Source organism: Bos taurus, chromosome 15, assembly GCF_002263795.3.
Source record: "Bos taurus isolate L1 Dominette 01449 registration number 42190680 breed Hereford chromosome 15, ARS-UCD2.0, whole genome shotgun sequence".
NCBI classification, from domain to species: Eukaryota; Metazoa; Chordata; class Mammalia; order Artiodactyla; family Bovidae; genus Bos; species Bos taurus.
Window position 1 is genome coordinate 42809866 of NC_037342.1, and position 17560 is coordinate 42827425.

The 17560-nt window shown below is 40.1% G+C and overlaps 1 protein-coding gene across 2 annotated transcripts in view; it reads left to right on the forward strand.

The window, feature by feature from the left end:
- The window catches only part of SBF2 (SET binding factor 2), a 498121-nt gene that overhangs the window by 417057 nt on the left and 63504 nt on the right, over window positions 1-17560 (forward strand). For both annotated transcript variants that reach the window (XM_005215931.5, NM_001103237.3), the window contains exons 18-25: window positions 120-290; window positions 2796-3058; window positions 4355-4527; window positions 5358-5431; window positions 6886-7081; window positions 12044-12171; window positions 13708-13883; window positions 16835-16980. In XM_005215931.5, the coding sequence (XP_005215988.1) occupies window positions 120-290; window positions 2796-3058; window positions 4355-4527; window positions 5358-5431; window positions 6886-7081; window positions 12044-12171; window positions 13708-13883; window positions 16835-16980 (1327 nt within the window). The remainder of the gene's footprint in view (window positions 1-119; window positions 291-2795; window positions 3059-4354; window positions 4528-5357; window positions 5432-6885; window positions 7082-12043; window positions 12172-13707; window positions 13884-16834; window positions 16981-17560) is intronic.

Consider the following 17560-nt stretch of genomic DNA (forward strand, 5'->3'; position numbering starts at 1 on the left):
ATAAGATGTGTTTAGATAAATCCTTTGATCACATTCACGATTATCTGTGGCCTCTGTAACCTTCTGAACTGTCCTGACCCCGTCAGCTCCATGGTGATATATACTATGTGTTCTCACAGAAACTGGCCCCTGGAGTCAGCCAGTTTGCTTACACCTGTGTACAGGACCACCCCATTTGGACGAATCAGCAGTTTTGGGAGACAACCTTTTATAATGCGGTGCAGGAACAGGTTCGCTCCCTGTATCTCTCGGCCAAGGAGGACAATCATGCCCTGCATCTGAAGCAAAAGGTAAGATAAAGAAATGTATTTGTGTGGGGCTAGGGTCCTGGCTTCAAGGGAAGTTCAGTCAGGTATTATCTAGCCACTTCCTACCAGTGTATTTTTGGAGAAGGCAATGGCAACCCACTCCAGTACTCTTGGCTGGAAAATCCTATGGACGGAGAAGCCTGGTAGGATGCAGTCCATGAGGTCGCTAAGAGTCGGACACGACTGAGCGACTTCACTTTTACTTTTCACTTTCATGCATTGGAGAAGGAAATGGCAACCCACTCCAGTGTTCTTGCCTGGAGAATCCCAGGGACAGGGGAGCCTGGTGGGCTGCCATCTGTGGGGTCGCACAGGGTCGGACACGACTGAAGCGACTTAGCAGCAGCAGCAGTGTATTTGGGGTTTACTTTAGGAAGCCCCCTGGTGAGCATCTTTCTTCTATTGATTCCTGATGTTTTTTTTTCCCATAATAACTTCTTACTACAGTTCTGTAGCACTAGAATTGTTTTATTATATTTTAATAAGAATTCCCTGGAAACATTTATAGGAAGTTGAAACAAGTCAACCTAAAATACCTAGGCAGATGTCTCTGTGCAATTAACTTCTTGAAGAAATGTCCAATTAAAGTTGCGTGCTATGTCACTTCAGTCGCGTCCGACTCTTTGCAACTCTGTGGACTATAGCCCACCAGCCTCCTCTGTCCAGGGGATTCTCCAGGCAAGAATACTGGAGTGGGTTGCCATGCCCTCCTCCAGGGGATCTTCCCAACCCAGGGGTCAAACCTGCATCTCTTATGTTTCCTGTAGTGGCAGACGGGTTCTTTGCCACTAGTGCTGCCTAGGAAGCCCAAATTAAAGTTAATTGAAATTTTGAAATGTCATACACTAGCTGTCTGATCTTAGGCAGTTCACTTTAGTTTTCTGTGTCTTATTTCTTCATTAGTAAAATGAGCAGACATGATTATTGTAAGCTTTTAATGTCTAATACAAGTGTAGGGCATTGAAGAGTTCCTGGCACATACTAAATCATAAAAGTTAGAAATTACTGTCCTTATTAACTGAACTTAGAGCAGCATGAAGGGCTGATTACCAGTGTTGATTCACTTTAAGAGTAATTTTTTGGAGTAATTTGTTGGGGCTTTTTTACCTTTTTTATTGAGTAATTTTTCCACATGCTGGGCTAATACATCACTGCTGATCCTTTCCTGCATTTTAAATTTTCCTTATACTGTGTGAGATAAATGAACCTAGATAGCTAACTGAAACTGCCTGATATTCATACATTTCTATGCCTCAAATAATTTTAACTATATTATTGGTCTACTCATGAATATGATAAGAACAGAAACTTTTAATAACAAATGGTACTATCTGACATCTATCAGATATTCCAAATTATTACTATACAATTAGTTTTAATTATTTTCTTAAATTAAAACTCAAAAACACCAGATGCACTTGGGTAAAGGAGTAACTTGGGCCACATCCAAAGAGTATTAGCTTGAGGTCATGTTGTAGAGATGATTGGCCTCGTAAGGTGTTTTTGATAATTTTTAAAGAAAATACAGTGCTGACATGGGTATGAGGGGACCCAGGCGGTGCTAGCGATAAAGAACCTGCCTGCCAGTGCAGGGGATGTGAGAGACACAGGTTCAATCCCTGGGTCAGGAAGATCCCCTGGAGAAGGAAATGGCAACCCACTCCAGTATTCTTGCCTGGGAAATCCCATGGACAGGGGAGCCTGCTGGGCTACAGTTCACGGGGTTGCAAAGTGTCTGACGTGACTGGTAACTTGGCACAACATTGGTGTATCTCCAAAACATTCATAAGGCAAATACATGTCATTGCTTCTATGTCCTCTATTCTGTAAAAGTGTGTCTTGGAGCCCCAGGTTAGATATGAGTAAGACTATAGATATACCAGCTCTTCATAAGCTGTAAAGTACTATGCAGGTGTGGGTTACTGCTATTGTTTAACTCTTCAGCCTATGGGAAACCCCTCTTAAAAATCCCAGGGACACCTGTATACCCATTTAATGATAATGTTTGACTCCCACATTTACAAGGAAATCTAGCTCTACTTTTTTGTGACTTGGGTCATTCTGTCTTTTTCAACCAGAGAGCAGAAGAAAAGAAACATAGCGGAGTATTAGAAAATGCTACTGGCACGTTTGACCAGAGCATTTACAGGTATTTCAGGTCAATAATTTGTTGTAACTGGCGACTTGAAGGTGATAGAGCCAGAGATAAGTATCAATAAATGCAGTGAAATGTTAGCAGTGAGAAGTGTGTATCTCAGTGCTTTGCTGCTGTCTCCTTGGATTTGTTACATGGCTCCATTCAAGGCCTGTTGGAGCTCAGAAAAAAGAAAGACTAAGTTTCGTGTTCTTGTTATATTTTTTAAATGTATTTCCACTTTTACTGACATAGGTATTTAATAGATGAACTATTAAAACATCTTCCATGTTTTTTGAAGCTTGTGTGAAGTGACAGATTTTGATTTTGTTTTGGTTTGGTTTGGTTTTTAGGATAAACTTCCTGATGACCAATATCAGGAGAAGACAGCGATGGACCTGGCAGCTGAGCAGCTACGCCTTTGGCCCACTCTGAGCAAATCGACTCAGCAGGAGCTGGTGCAGCGTGAGGAAAGCACTGTCTTTAGTCAGGCCATTCACTTTGCAAACCTCATGGTCAATCTGCTGGTTCCGCTGGATTCAAGTAAAAACAAGCTCCTAAGAGCGTCAGCCCCAGGAGATTGGGAGAGTGGGAGCAACAGCATCGTCACAAACAGGTACCGAAATGTGGGCACACACAGACACCCTGTCCTTCTTGGTTTAGCAAAACATACGAAGTATTTGGGGTAAATGGTGCTATACACATTTCAAAAATTAACCATTGTCCTCACCTTCAGACTTGCTCAGCTTTTCTCTATTAAAGACGTTGACTACATCCAACTATTCTTAAATACCTCCCATACCCTCTTCTCTTTTATGACCTCTGACTTTTTAAATGTCTCGCGCGTTACTGATCTAGCTCTTTCAGTTACTTTCTGCCACAGCAACTTGCAGAAAGCACTGTGGGAAAGTACTAATGGACTCTGATTAAAGTGATTATTTGTTTCTTGGCCCGCCTTTTCCTCATCTTACCCCTTGCATTTGCCTGTAATCGTGTCCCCAACCATTCCTTGTTCTAACACTTTCCCTAGTGGCTCAGATGGTAAAGAAACTGCCTACAGTGCAGGAGACCCAGGTTTGATCCCTGGGTCACAAAGATCCCCTGGAGAAGGGAATGGCTTCCCACTCCAGTATCCTAGCATGGGAAATCCCATGGACAGAGGAGTTTGGCAGGCTTCAGTTCATGGGGTCACAGAGTCGGACACGACTGAGCAACTAACACTATCTCAACCCTAAATACTTCCTGTACCACTGAAAATAAAACCCATAGACCATAAGGCCTAACAGGATCTGGCCCTGGCTGCTGCTCAGACTTTATTTCTTACACTCTTCTATCAACCAAACTGGTCTCCCTGTTCAACATTCAAAGCATGATACTGCCTCAGGGCCTCTGTACTTGTTATACCCGCAATCTGGGATACTCCCCGAAATAGTCACAAGAATCCCTTCATTTAGTGTTCTGCTCTGATGTCACCTACCCAGAGAGACCTTGCTGACTTCCTGTCTTAAGGAGCACATCCATCATTTTCTTTTTTTTTTTTTAAGGTACTTTGATTTTATTTTATTTTTAAACTTTACAATATTGTATTGGTTCTGCCATATATCGAAATGAATCCGCCACAGGCATACATGCCTTTCTTTCATGACATTTTCTACAATCTGATTTACATAGTGAGTGACTAAGGCACCTAAGTTGGGTCCAAAGAACAATGCCTGACGGTAGCTTCCAAGTGTAGGCGAAACATCGTGTTTCGCCACTGTCACTTATAGAGGAGCCGTGGAGTTCAGTGGGGTTTCTGCTTGAGTACACATCCCTTTGAGCAAATTTAAACTGCTGTGGAAAGTCACTGTGATATACTAGTCATTTGTTAAATTTGAGTACTGAGCATGATTTCTTCCCTTGACTTTCTTAGTATTGCAGGAAGTGTAGCTGAGAGCTATGATACAGAAAGTGGGTTTGAAGATTCAGAGAATAATGACATTGCCAATTCTGTTGTGCGTTTCATTACCCGATTTATTGACAAAGTTTGTACGGAGAGTGGAGTTACTCAGGATCATATCAAGAGCCTGCATTGCATGATACCAGGTAATCACTTTGCAGACATCAGAGAACTGGAATATTAGAAATAATTGAATAAGGATTATTCTTATGGGTCATTTTCCAGCATAGCACTTGGCTTCCAAGTAGCTTAGTCATGCTGTTTATTTTTGTTTCGATTTGTTTTTTAAATAGCTTTAAATTGTATAAAATATACGTCATAAAATTTGCCATTTTAAACTTTCTTAAATGTAAAATTCAGTGGCATAAATTATATTCACAATGCTGTACAACTACTACCAATTGTCTATTACCAAAGCTTTTCCATCCCCCCGTACAGACAGTCTGTACCCGTTAAGCAATAGCTCTCCGTTCTCCGCTCTGGCCCTTGGTTGCCTCTTAATGCCTTTTATCTCTATGAATTTGCCTATTATAGATAATGCATATAAGTAAAATCATATAATACTTGTCTTTTTGTGTCTGACTTACTTCCTTTAGCATAGTGTTTTCAAGGTTTATCCACGTTGTAGCAGGTTTTGTGACTTCATTCCTTTTATGACTGAATAATACTCTATCATATGGATATACCATATTTTCTTTATCCATTCATCTGTTGATGGACACTTGAATTGTTGTGACTTTCTGGCTCTTGTAAATAGTACTACTATGAATATTCATACACAAGTGTCTGAGTTTTATTTTCAGTCTTTGGGGGTATATACCTAGGAGTGGAATTGCTGGGTCATATGATAATTCTGTGTTTAGCTTTTTGAAGAACCACCAAACTCTGATTAGTTTTCAATTCCAAAATATCCAGAATTTGTTTTAATTCTGCTTGTTTGGTACTCTTTTATTTTGAATTCTCTGACTTATCCCAGGAATTGTAGCTATGCACATTGAAACCCTAGAAGCAGTGCATCGAGAGAGTAGAAGACTTCCACCTATACAGAAGGTAATTATTCTGGACTGCATGCTTTGAGGGAGTAAGTAAAACCTCCTAAAAACAGCAACAGTAGATTGTTGTGCCACAGAAAGTACCTTCTAACATTCTACAGACCAGCTCTAGTTTTAATGATACATTAAACTTTGAGAGGAGTTTACATGTAGATCCTCATAAAAAGGATGGTGAAGCAGAATAGGAGATCAACAAAGGAGCAATAATAATCTCTTGTTGAGTCTACTTTTATAGGCAGGGCATAAATTGTGAACATTCTAACTTCTAAGCCCAAGCCAAGGTTTTATGTTCTGCCCCCTTCCCCCAAAAAATGACTTAAGGCAATTACTATAAAATCACCAGGTTCCTCAATCTGTATGCATTACAAGCATACATCACAAACATCTGGGAAGTCTATTAAAAATTGAGAGGCCTGAATCTCAGCCCAGCCTCCTGAATTGGAGTACCCTGGGACTTGGCCTGGGAATCTGTACTTTAATAAGTATCCCAGGTGATTATTTTGCAGTTAGTCTGGCACCAGTCTGTGGAACTAGGGTTTAGGACCCTCTTACCTATGTAACAGAACTATTAAAAATAAATTCAAAGGAGAAATCAAAAGCCAGATGGAAAGGAAAGATGAGTCTATCAGAAATCTGAGACACAGTGATCATTATACTTTGGCTTTACATTTTAGCTCTGAGCTTCCTCAAGCCAACAAAGAGAATTGTCCGGATTTGTATAGTTTTTATTGCTCAGTAAAAGAAAATAAGTGTATTAGAGCTTCAGGAGAGATGGACTTTTTTTTTCTAGCACTAAACTCTTGAAGGGAGTGTATCATGTGGTTCCTTATTTCCCAAGATAGGTAAATGGTCATAACTTGGCCGTTTTTTTTTTGTCTTAATATTTATTAAAGGCTAATAAGTCGTGTCCATTTTTTAAAATATGTTTTTTCAGTTTGCAAACTAACGACGCTTTTGTATAAAACTGAAGCATTAAAGGAGCACACATTGTACAAAATGAAAGTCTCCCATGATTCTCCTCACCCTGACCTCTACCCTTATCTATGACAGTACCAGCTTTAACAGTTTCGTTCATATACTAAAAGGAAATCATAATGTACATACTGGTTGGTAACTCTTTCTACTTAACAATGTATTCTGGCATCTTTCTGTGTTTATGTATCTAGATCCATGCCATTCTTTTTGACGGTTGCAAAATGTTCCGTTGAATAGGTATCTCAACTGGTTTAGTAATTTCCAGCAATTTTACTGTGAATAAGTAATGCTGCAGAGAGTCTTTTTACATTTGGATGCAGAAACATCATTTCTGACTCTTCTCAAATCTGTTTACTCATTTTGGCTACATGGGAAGTCTGATTCACATTTTTAGATCTGTAACTGACAAGGGAACCTTACTCTAAGGGTTGGGAATCTCTCTAGAATTGTGTCTAAAATAACTTTGTCTGTTGTTAGCCCAAGATTCTTAGACCTGCTCTACTGCCAGGAGAAGAAATTGTTTGTGAAGGCCTTCGAGTCCTACTGGATCCTGATGGAAGAGAAGAAGCCACTGGAGGCCTTCTTGGAGGCCCTCAGCTTCTGCCAGCAGAAGGAGCCTTGTTCCTTACCACATACAGAATTCTGTTCAGAGGGACTCCCCATGATCAACTAGGTAAGGCTCATATTATGTCATCAGAACAGGGATATCTGTGTGAGGCTTTGCTTCCATCTGTGTGCAGTGATTTGCAGGTCAGTTCAAAATCAAAGTAAGCCTTTTGCCACACACGTATTTTTTTTTAGAATACTGTCTGTCAAACCTAATGATAATTTGGATTCTTATTTAAAGAACCAAGGATATCTTCTAAACAGCAAACTATGGTTCATCCATAGAAACTATAATAATTTCATGAAGTAGCATTTTGTGATTTCAGGGTATTCAGAGTACCAGATGCTAGTGGCATCCCCTGCTGATCTCCCCACCTTCTGAATGCTGCAGTAAACTGTTAAGGCTGAGGTTTTCCAGATTCAGGATCCCCTTTGTGAGACGGAGGTGTGCTAAGTATTACAGGGCTGTACGGCACTAACTTAACTAACCCCACCCACTTCTCTCATTCCGTTTCAACTGATCCTTTCCTCTCTTAGCGGAACGCTCTTCTGCTCACTAAACTCTATCAGCTTCTGTTTTCCACAACTGTCCACAGTCTTCTGCATTAGAAAGAATCGCAGACACTGTCAAATCTGAATTATCTTTTTTTTTTTTTTTTTTGAATTATCTTTTTTAAATCACTGTAGTCTCTATGTAAACTATTCTAGTTGACAAGCATATAAGGTTTTGGGTGAAATTATTGGACTCTAGATCAAAAAGCCCAGGTTTCAGTCACTGTTGACCAATCTGGATATCTTAAGTAAGTCCCCTGATCCAAGTTTCAGTTTCCCCTTTTATAAAATGAGGGGATCGGATTCGTTTGGTGATAATCCAGTGGTTCTCAGCCTTGACTGCGTATTTGAATTATCTGGGAAGCTTTAAAAAAAAAATTCTGGGTCTAACTCTCAAACAACTAAATTGGAATCTGTAATAGGCTGCTAGAAAGGGGGAGACCCAGATATCTATGTAGTTTTGATACATACTGAGGATTGAGATGGCTTAAAGCTCAACATTCAGAAAATGAAGATCATGGCATCCGGTCCCATCACTTCATGGCAAATAGATGGGGAAACAGTGTCAGACTTTATTTTGGGGGGCTCCAAAATCACTGCAGATGGTGACTGCAGCCATGAAACTAAAAGACACTTACTCTTTAGAAGGAAAGTTATGAGCAACCTAGATAGCATATTCAAAAGCAGAGACATTACTTTGTCCACAAAGGTCCATCTAGTCAAGGCTATGGTTTTTCCTGTGGTCATGTATGGATGTGCGCCAAAGAATTGATACTTTTGAACTGTGGTGTTGGAGAAGACTCTTGAGAGTCCCTTGGACTGCAAGGAGATCCAACCAGTCCATTCTAAAGGAGATCAGCCCTGGGTGTTCTTTGGAAGGAATGATGCTAAAGCTGAAACTCCAGTACTTTGGCCACCTCATGCAAAGAGTTGACTCATTGGAAAAGACTCTGATGCTGGGAGGGATTGTGGGCAGGAGGAAAAGGGGACGACAGAGGATGAGATGGCTGGATGGCATCACTGACTCGATGGACGTGAGTCTGAGTGAACTCCGGGAGTTGGTGATGGACAGGGAGGCCTGGCCTGCTGTGATTCATGGGGTTGCAAAGAGTCAGACACGACTGAGCAACTGAACTGAGGATTGAGAAACATGGGGATACATGGTCACTAGAATTCCTTCCTCATCTGAAATTATTCAGTTGTCATTTGATGAGTATGTACTATATGCTGTGCACTTTGTCAGACAGTGGGATTCAGATATATGAACTGTATTATCTTCAAACTCTCACAGTTGTATAATCCCGTGCTTACCTAGAATCATGTGGTTTATTATCTTGGTCATAAAGATTGTTTACCACATGAAAAGCAAAAAGCCTATAAAATTCAATAAACAACGAATCAACAGGAATAGTTGTGTTCATTTTGAAGAAAAGTAAAAAACAGCAGAATTTCTCAACCTTCTGTCATATTACTGTAAATAAATTACATTTGTATTTGTAAGCCAGTATATTTTTAAAACGAGATATCTGGTACTTACCATTTTTTGTACTGAAACCTTTGTGAGCTCAATGGACATACACATAACACTTTGGGCTTATATGAGATAGTTGGTCATTTAAACTGCTCTAAATTACGTCTTTTAAAGAGATCAAAGCCATATTTAGTGTGAAAGTTTGTATTGGTCTCTTGTTGTTTCCTGATAATTTTGGGGTTAATTTCACAGTTTAGGAAAATTATTTTCATCAGAGAAAATCTTTTTATTTGCCTCTTTTATTTCTTTTAAGGTAAATTTTAAAATTTTTCCTTTAATGACACATAGGAATCTGATCATTTTACATGAGTGATATAAACATAAGTTGTTTAATACATTTTAGAACTAAAATCCTAATGTACGTCTTGATTTTATTTAATCTCTGGGTATGAGTTTAACATAAGAGAATAATCAGAATTTTCCAGGTTAGGAATTTAGAAGTTCAAGGAATGAGGAATTCTGATAATAATAAGTATATTAGTTAATAAAGGGGCTCTTAAGTCAGATATACCTAGTTCACGTCTTACCCTCTCTGGCTTAAGAGCTGAGGGTCCTTGCTCATCACTGTCCTGTTCTGTTACTTGTACTGCTACCTAAAATGCCCACCTTTTTCCCTTCTGCAGATGCAAACCTCCATTCTCCTCAAAGTTCACCTGCCCTGTCACTTCTTCCGGGAATTAATTCTCTAGCCATCTAGCATGCAGACTTCTCGCTCTGAAGTCTTTAAAGCCATGTTCCCTCAAACCTGGGAGCTAATTGCATGCTGTTGTATTCTACATGTGGCTGTCCTCTCCCATGAGGAACTGCTAGCTTTCCAGGGGAGACCTCATGTGTGCTGCTTCTTTTCTAGATGCTTATCTTCATATCCTCAGGTAGCTGATAAATATTTATATTTTTCATTTCTTCCTTTAGTATTTAAACTCTCAAGAATCTTGGGGCTTCTCTGGTGGTTCGGTGGGTAAAAAAATCTACCTACAATGCGGGAGACCTAGGTTTGATCCCTGGGTTGGGAAGATCCCCTGGAGAAGGGAATGGCTACTCACTCCAGTATTCTGGCCTGGAGAATTCCATGGATTATGTATAGTTCAGTTCAGTCTCTCAGTCGTGTCCAACTCTTTACAACCTCATGAACTGCAGCATGCCAGGCCTCCCTGTCCATCACCAACTCCCAGAGTCCACCAAACTCATGTCCATTGAGTCGGTGATACTATCCAACCATCTCATCCTCTGTCATCCACTTCTCCTCCAGCCCTCAATCTTTCCCAGCATCAGGGTCTTTTCCAATGAGTCAGCTCTTCATATCAGGTGGCCAAGGTATTAGAGTTTCAGCTTCAACATCAATTCTTCCAATGAACACCCAGGACTGATCTCCTTTAGGATGGACTGGTTGGATCTCCTTGCAGTCCAAGGGACTCTCAAGAGTCTTCTCCAACAACCACAGTTCAAAAGCATCAATTCTTCGGCACTCAGCTTTCTTTATAGTCCAACTCTCACATCCATACATGACTACTGGAAAAATCATAGCCTTGACTAGACAGACCTTTGTTGACAAAGTAATACCTCTGCTTTTCAATATGCTATCTAGGTTGGTCATAGCCTTCCTTCCAAGGAGTAAGCACCTTTTAATTTCATGGCTGCAGTCACCATCTGCAGTGATTTTGAAGCCCAGAAAAATAAAGTCAGCCGCTGTTGCCACTGTTTCCCCATCTATTTGCCATGAAGTGATGGGACCAGATGCCATGATCTTAGTTTTCTGAAGGTTGAGCTTTAAGCCAACTTTTTCACTCTCCTCTTTCACTTTCATCAAGAGGCTCTTTAGTTCCTCTTCACTTTCTGCCATAAGGGTGGTATCATCTGCATATCTGAGGTTATTGATATTTCTCCTGGTAATCTTGATTCCAGCTTGTGCTTCTTCCATCCCAGCATTTCTCATGATGTACTCTGCATAGAAGTTAAATAAGCAGGGTGACAATATACAGCCTTGCCATACTCCTTTTCCTATTTGGAACCAGTCTGTTGTTCCATGTCCAGTTCTAACTGTTGCTTCCTGACCTGTATACAGGTTTCTCAAGAGGCAGGTCAGGTGGTCTGGTATTCCCATCTCTTGAAGGATTTTCCAGTGTGTGGTGATCCACACAGTCAAAGGCTTTGGCTTGTCAATAGAGCAGAAATAGATGTTTTTCTGGAACTCTCTTGCTTTTTCCATGATCCAGCGGATGTTGGCAATTGGATCTCTGGTTCCTCTGCCTTTTCTAAAACAAGCTTGAACATCTGGAAGTTCACAGTTCACTTATTGCTAAAGCCTGGCTTGGAAGATTTTGAGCATTACTTTACTAGCGTGTGAGATGAGTGCAATTGTGCGGTAGTTTGAGCATTCTTTGGCATTGCCTTTCTTAAGGATTGGAATGAAAACTGACCTTTTCCAGTCCTGTGGCCACTGCTGAGTTTTCCAAATTTGCTGGCATATTGAGTGTAGCACTTTCACAGCATCATCTTTCAAATGATTTCAAAAGACAAAATTTTAAAGACAAATTTTAACTACCTTAACAGTCTTTTCTCTTTTGCTTTATTCTTACATTAAATATAATAAATGTCTTTTCAATATTTGAAGATACTTCTTTTCTTCTGTTTAATACCTACCCTTCCTGTAAGATGCCTTAAACCAGATGATGATGTGTGACACACAATAGGTTGGGGAACTAGAACGAAGGTTGGAAGTTTGGGACCATGCCTGCACTCCAGGAAAGAAATGTGTGTCAGGAATGAATTGCCATGCAACACAATTAATGAATGCAATTCTAGAATCATGGCACTTTGTCTTGCTTCTTTCCTGGACATTGTCCTCTCCAGACACATTTCTCCAGCAGAGGCTGGTAAAATGAGCAGCAGAGACTAGAGATGAGCTGTAAAGTGCTGTTGCTTAGTCTGTGCCCTGTTTTCCTTTAGTTGGTGAGCAGACAGTTGTACGAAGTTTCCCCATTGCCTCCATCACCAAGGAGAAGAAGATCACAATGCAGAACCAGCTACAACAGAACATGCAAGAAGGACTGCAGGTCACATCGGCGTCTTTTCAGGTATCAAGAAAGGGAGCCGCCACTGTGCTGTCAACATTTCTCTACAGATGTTGTCATTTGTAGACATTTGTCATGTCTACAAATGACGTCATCTACAAATGATAGCCACTTTCTTTTGATCATATATGGTCAGGAGTTAGAGGAGGAGGAGGAGGAGGTTCTGTGAGGGTAATCTTCAACTGAGTCAGCTCATGAACAGCATTGGATTTATTTAATCCTCTGTTTCCTGAGCCCTTCAGTCAGCTCAGAGTAACAATGGATAATCTGTTGATATTGAGTGATCTCACAAATTCAGACTCACACTGTTGACTCTTATTCTCTGCCATGTAATACTTCAATTTGTGCTTGATAGAGCCTTTAGATAGCATCTCTTGGCATCTGTTTCTGGAGGAAATGCATGTGGCTCTTCTATGGAAGAGGCAGATCTCTGAGAATTACAGCAAGGGCTAAAGTACTGTTGATTATAAGTAAACCTTGGTGAAGCCAAGGTTTTTCCAGGGAGTGCTGAACATTTCAGAACTTGTGGGAATTACTGATGCTAACCAGACACTCAGAAGAGTGATCTTTTCTTAGTTTTGCTTTTTTAAAAAAAAAAAATAATTCTCAAGAGCACATTTTGCTCTTCCCACTCTTGTGCCTTGTTCTGACTTCTCAGATTTCCAGGGATTCCAGTTCTTGCCCTGTTCCTTCTAGTCAAGAAGCTCTCCCTAATACTTCCATATTCTGGTTGTGTGAAATGTAAGCCTTCTAATCTGTAGGTCCAGACCTGCTCTGGCCACATGAGAGTACTGATCTCTTAGGGATTTCTTCATTATTCCAACTGCCAAAGGACTCTAAACTAGAATGCTGTGGTCTCAGAGCTCTGCCTCTTCCGTAGAAGAGCCACAGGCATTTCCTCCAGAAACAGATGCCAAGAGACACTGTCTAAAGGCTCTATCAAACACATGGGTCTACCAATTAGGATTCTAGTCAAACTGAATTTTTTCTCCCTAGATTTATAAGTATCTCTGGATAGGAAGACACTTCCTTAGGCAAAATCCCCTATCTAGGACCACCAGTGGTTGTTAAACAAGGACACAATTCCTACTCCAGCCACTATAAGTTAACTTCCCTATTGCATCTAAAAAAGACAGTCCTGAATTCCCTGGCAGTCCAGTGGTTAGGACTCCACACTTTCATTGCTGAGGGCCCGGGTTCAACTCTGGTCAAGGAACTAACATCCCACAAGCCACACAGTGCAGCCAAAAAGGAAAAGAAATTGAGAAAAGATAGTCTTAAAGAAACCCAACTTCAACATACATTATTTTCCTTACCAACCAACCATCTATCACAAGTAAACCTTTCTGAGCCCTCAATTTATTGAGCCCTTTTTTATTTTTAAAAATTTTAAATTGTATTGCATGATATCCAAAGTCCCTTCAACCTCTAACCTCTTGTCATTTAGTATTGTTATTTTTTTGTTATTTCAGTAATTGGCGGGGAAGCTGCCTAGAAATCCTTAATGTTTCTGATATGTTTAATTTCTTCTGTCTCCAGTTGGTTAAAGTGGCATTTGATGAAGAAGTGAGCCCAGAAGTCGTAGAGGTCTTCAGGAAGCAGCTGATGAAGCTCCGTTACCCTCAGTCCGTTTTTACCACCTTTGCCTTTGCTGCTGGACAAACTGCCCCACAGATCATTTCACCCAAGCAGAAGGAGAAGAACACTTCCTTTCGGTGAGGAGACAGTTTCTTCATTTCAGCTCTCCCAAAGTTGAAAGTCGCTGTCAGGGAATGTGACCCATCTCCTAAGTCAGTATGTGTTTGCCATTCTGTCACACCCACTGAACGAAGCTCAGGAGTTATGGAGAGCAGCAATGACATATGGAACAATCATGTTCATTGCTTATGATGCAGTTTTAGAATGTGAAGTTCTATTTTCCCTTTTTCCTCTGTTGCTCAGTTTCTACCTTTGAGCCATCCCTTTAGTTTCCATCAATACCCAGGTCAAGTAAACAGTTTTGTTCTGATTGAGAGGTGAGAACATTTTTTTTTTCCCCATTCTTTTTTTTTTTTTAATTGGAGGTTATAACATGAGTCAGCCATGGGTGTACACATGTTCCCCATCCTGAATCCCCCTCCCACCTTCCGCCCCATCCCATCCCTCTGGGTCATCCCAGTGCACCAGCCGTGAGCACCCTGTCTCATGCATTGAACCTGGACTGGCGATCTGTTTCACATATGATAATATATGTGTTTCAACGCTATTCTCTCAAATCATCCCACCCTCGCCTTCTCCCACAGAGTCCAAAAGACTGTTCTATACATCTGTGTCTCTTTTGCTGTCTTGCATATAGGGTTATCACTACTATTTTTCTAAATTCCATATATATGCATTAGTATACTGTATTGGTGCTTTTCCTTCTGGCTTACTTCACTCTGTATAATAGGCTCCAGTTTCATCCACCTCATTAGAACTGATTCAAATGTATTCTTTTTAATGGCTAAGTAATATTCCATTGTGTATATGTACCACAGCTTTCTTATCCATTCGTCTGCTGATGGGCTTTTTATTTAATGTCAAATTTATACAAAGGTTACAACACAGTGCAAAGGAGTCCTGTATACCCTTTACCTAGATTCACCAGTTGCTTATGCTTTATTCCATTCTCTTTATCATTTTATCTCTCATATATATTTTCTTAAACATTTGAGTTACATACATAATGCTCCTTTTTTCTTTAATATGTCAATATATATTTCTAAGAACAAAGACATTATTTTATGTAACCACAGTACAGTAATCCAACCAGGAAATTTAATTGATATAAAACTTTCACCTGACCAGATTTCATATTTAAATTTTGCTTATGAGCCTTTGCAGCTCCTTTTTTTTCTGTCTGGTAGAGGATCCAATCCAGGATCAGTCATTGCATTTCCTTTTGTCACATTTCTTTAGTAGGAACCCTTATTTTTTAATGAAAATGTTTATGAATTTATGTTGAAACATTTACATTTGAATGGTTACAAAATAATAATTGCTTTAAAATGTTCTTCAATTAATGGTAAAATATAAGGGTTAATATTGCAGTCCATTCACCATTAATCACCTGGAGTTTGGGCATCTGCTAGTACAAATTACATATTAGGGTTACTCTGCGGACTTTGGAGAAAAGGCCTTCCTTTCGCCTGAAAGTGGGGCCAGGTGGAGATGATAGGCCATTTGAGGCTGCAGGCAGTATGTCGTTTCTAAACTGCATGGCTAGCCACTTGTACCGTTGTTACCTGGTAAGCAAAGGAGACCACGCATATGCAGGTGTGAGATGCTGAAGAAGCATGAACAGCATTTTAAACATTTAAATGGTGAGCCAGGCGTTGCATCTTAGCACTGTGTGGTCACAGAGGAGCCTATGATATTCATTGTTTTAACTCTCTATGGAAGAAACAAAGCTTTGTATGGTGTTTTATGTTTAGAAACTGTTGGGGTGAGGGTGGTTATATATCTGTAAAATCAAGCTTATTCTATCAAGCTACAACAGAGACATATCAATTTTAAACCTTAAAATCTCTTAGTATTATCTTGCATATATAAAACAAAAGATACAGCTCTAGCTGGGAAAACATTCAAAAATCCCCTTGAGTTTAAGTTACATCTGAAGTGATTCACAAAAGGCTTAATTTAGGAAATATCTATATTGTGTGAATTCTAAAAATTACATAAAACAGCATTTTAATTTGAGGTCCATAACCCTCAAATTTACATTTCAGATCACTAAAGATGAGGTCTGATAAAACTATTTGTCTATAAAAGAATCCTTATCACTTTTCATTGAACAACAAGAAAACACAGGAAAAGTTCTGTTGTTGTATGTGGACAAATAAATCAAAAACATTCTTACTTGAAACCTTCACCTCAATATGATTATTCAGGAAATGGGACCTTTGTTTAATTCTTTGGATTATAAATATCTACACCCAGAATTTCTATCAGCAATAAAAACTAAACTATTTAAATAAGGTACTTTTAGATCCAAATATCTTAAATCCTAGTTTCTCTGTAATTAAAGCTGATTCTCAAAAGGGTACTCAGATTTCTGATTTCTTGTCTTTTCTCCTCTCAGAAAAGGGAATTATGTTAATTATTCTTTTCCATATCTCAGAATGTTTCTAGTGTCAGAAGGCAGGACACTACACTTACACATTTAAAGCATTTAAGAAATAAGTGGAGGTGCTACCAGCTACATTTGTGGTGATCTTAAAGAAAACCTATGAGTTAGTAGAGATTCTGAATCAGTAGAGAAGGAGGTAGGCTGGCTTTCCACGCAGGAGGACTTCTGCAAGCATGGTCTCTGGTGGAGGCAGTGGCATGGATAAACAGAGTGAGTTGGGGGCATGCTTGACAAAAAGCCAAACTGAGGAGTTTAGATTGGGGATGAGAAATAGTCTGTGTCCCACTCTAGGTTCTTGCACTTTTTGCCTAACACAGTGTCCTGATGATAACGTTATATAGTAAATTAGCCTTCTGCCATATAAAAAGTGACCTGAAGAAAGAGAGCCTTAATGAAGGTCTGGATAATACTAATGGGTGTGGCGGTAGAGAAAAAACAAGTTGAGCAACATGGGTATCAAAAAATGTAAGTGGCATTTTCATAGTAAATTAACATTCTCTTTGGTTTTATAACTCGCAGCACTTTCTCGAAAACCATTGTGAAAGGTGCTAAAAGGGCAGGCAAAATGACGATTGGGCGGCAGTATTTACTGAAGAGGAGGACAGGGACGATTGTGGAAGAGAGAGTGAGCCGTCCTGGATGGAATGAAGACGATGACGTATCTGGTATGTGAGAACTCATTTTTCCTTCGTGAATGAACTTTGTTCTTTCTTCTTATATGAGTAAGAACAAGAGAGAAAGACATAGTTGCACTTAAACCTGACTCTTAAAAACCTACCTCATAAGATGGGAGGTACTTACCACCTTCTCAGAACTGGAAAAAAAATTTTTTTGGTTTTCCTAGAATTCCATTGTTCAGATAAGATTCTGTTAAGTTGTATTCCTCCTTTGGGCTTCCCAGGTAGCGCTAATGGTAAAGAAACTGCCTGCCAATGCAGGAGATGTAAGAGATGCGGGGTCATCCCCTGAGTTGGGAAAATCCCCTGGAGGAGGGCCTGGCAACCCTCTCCTATTCTTGCCTGGAGAATCCCCATGGACAGAGGGGCCTGGCAGACTACAGTCCATGGGGTCGCAGGGAGTCAGACACGACCGAAGCGACATAGCACACACACTCCTCCACTAAATCCATAGAGCCAGTTGGCCACTGTTAGGTGGGTGTTCCTGCCTGGAGAATCCCAGGGACGGCGGGGCCTGGTGGGCTGCCGTCTATGGGGTCGCACAGAGTTGGACACGACTGAAGCGACT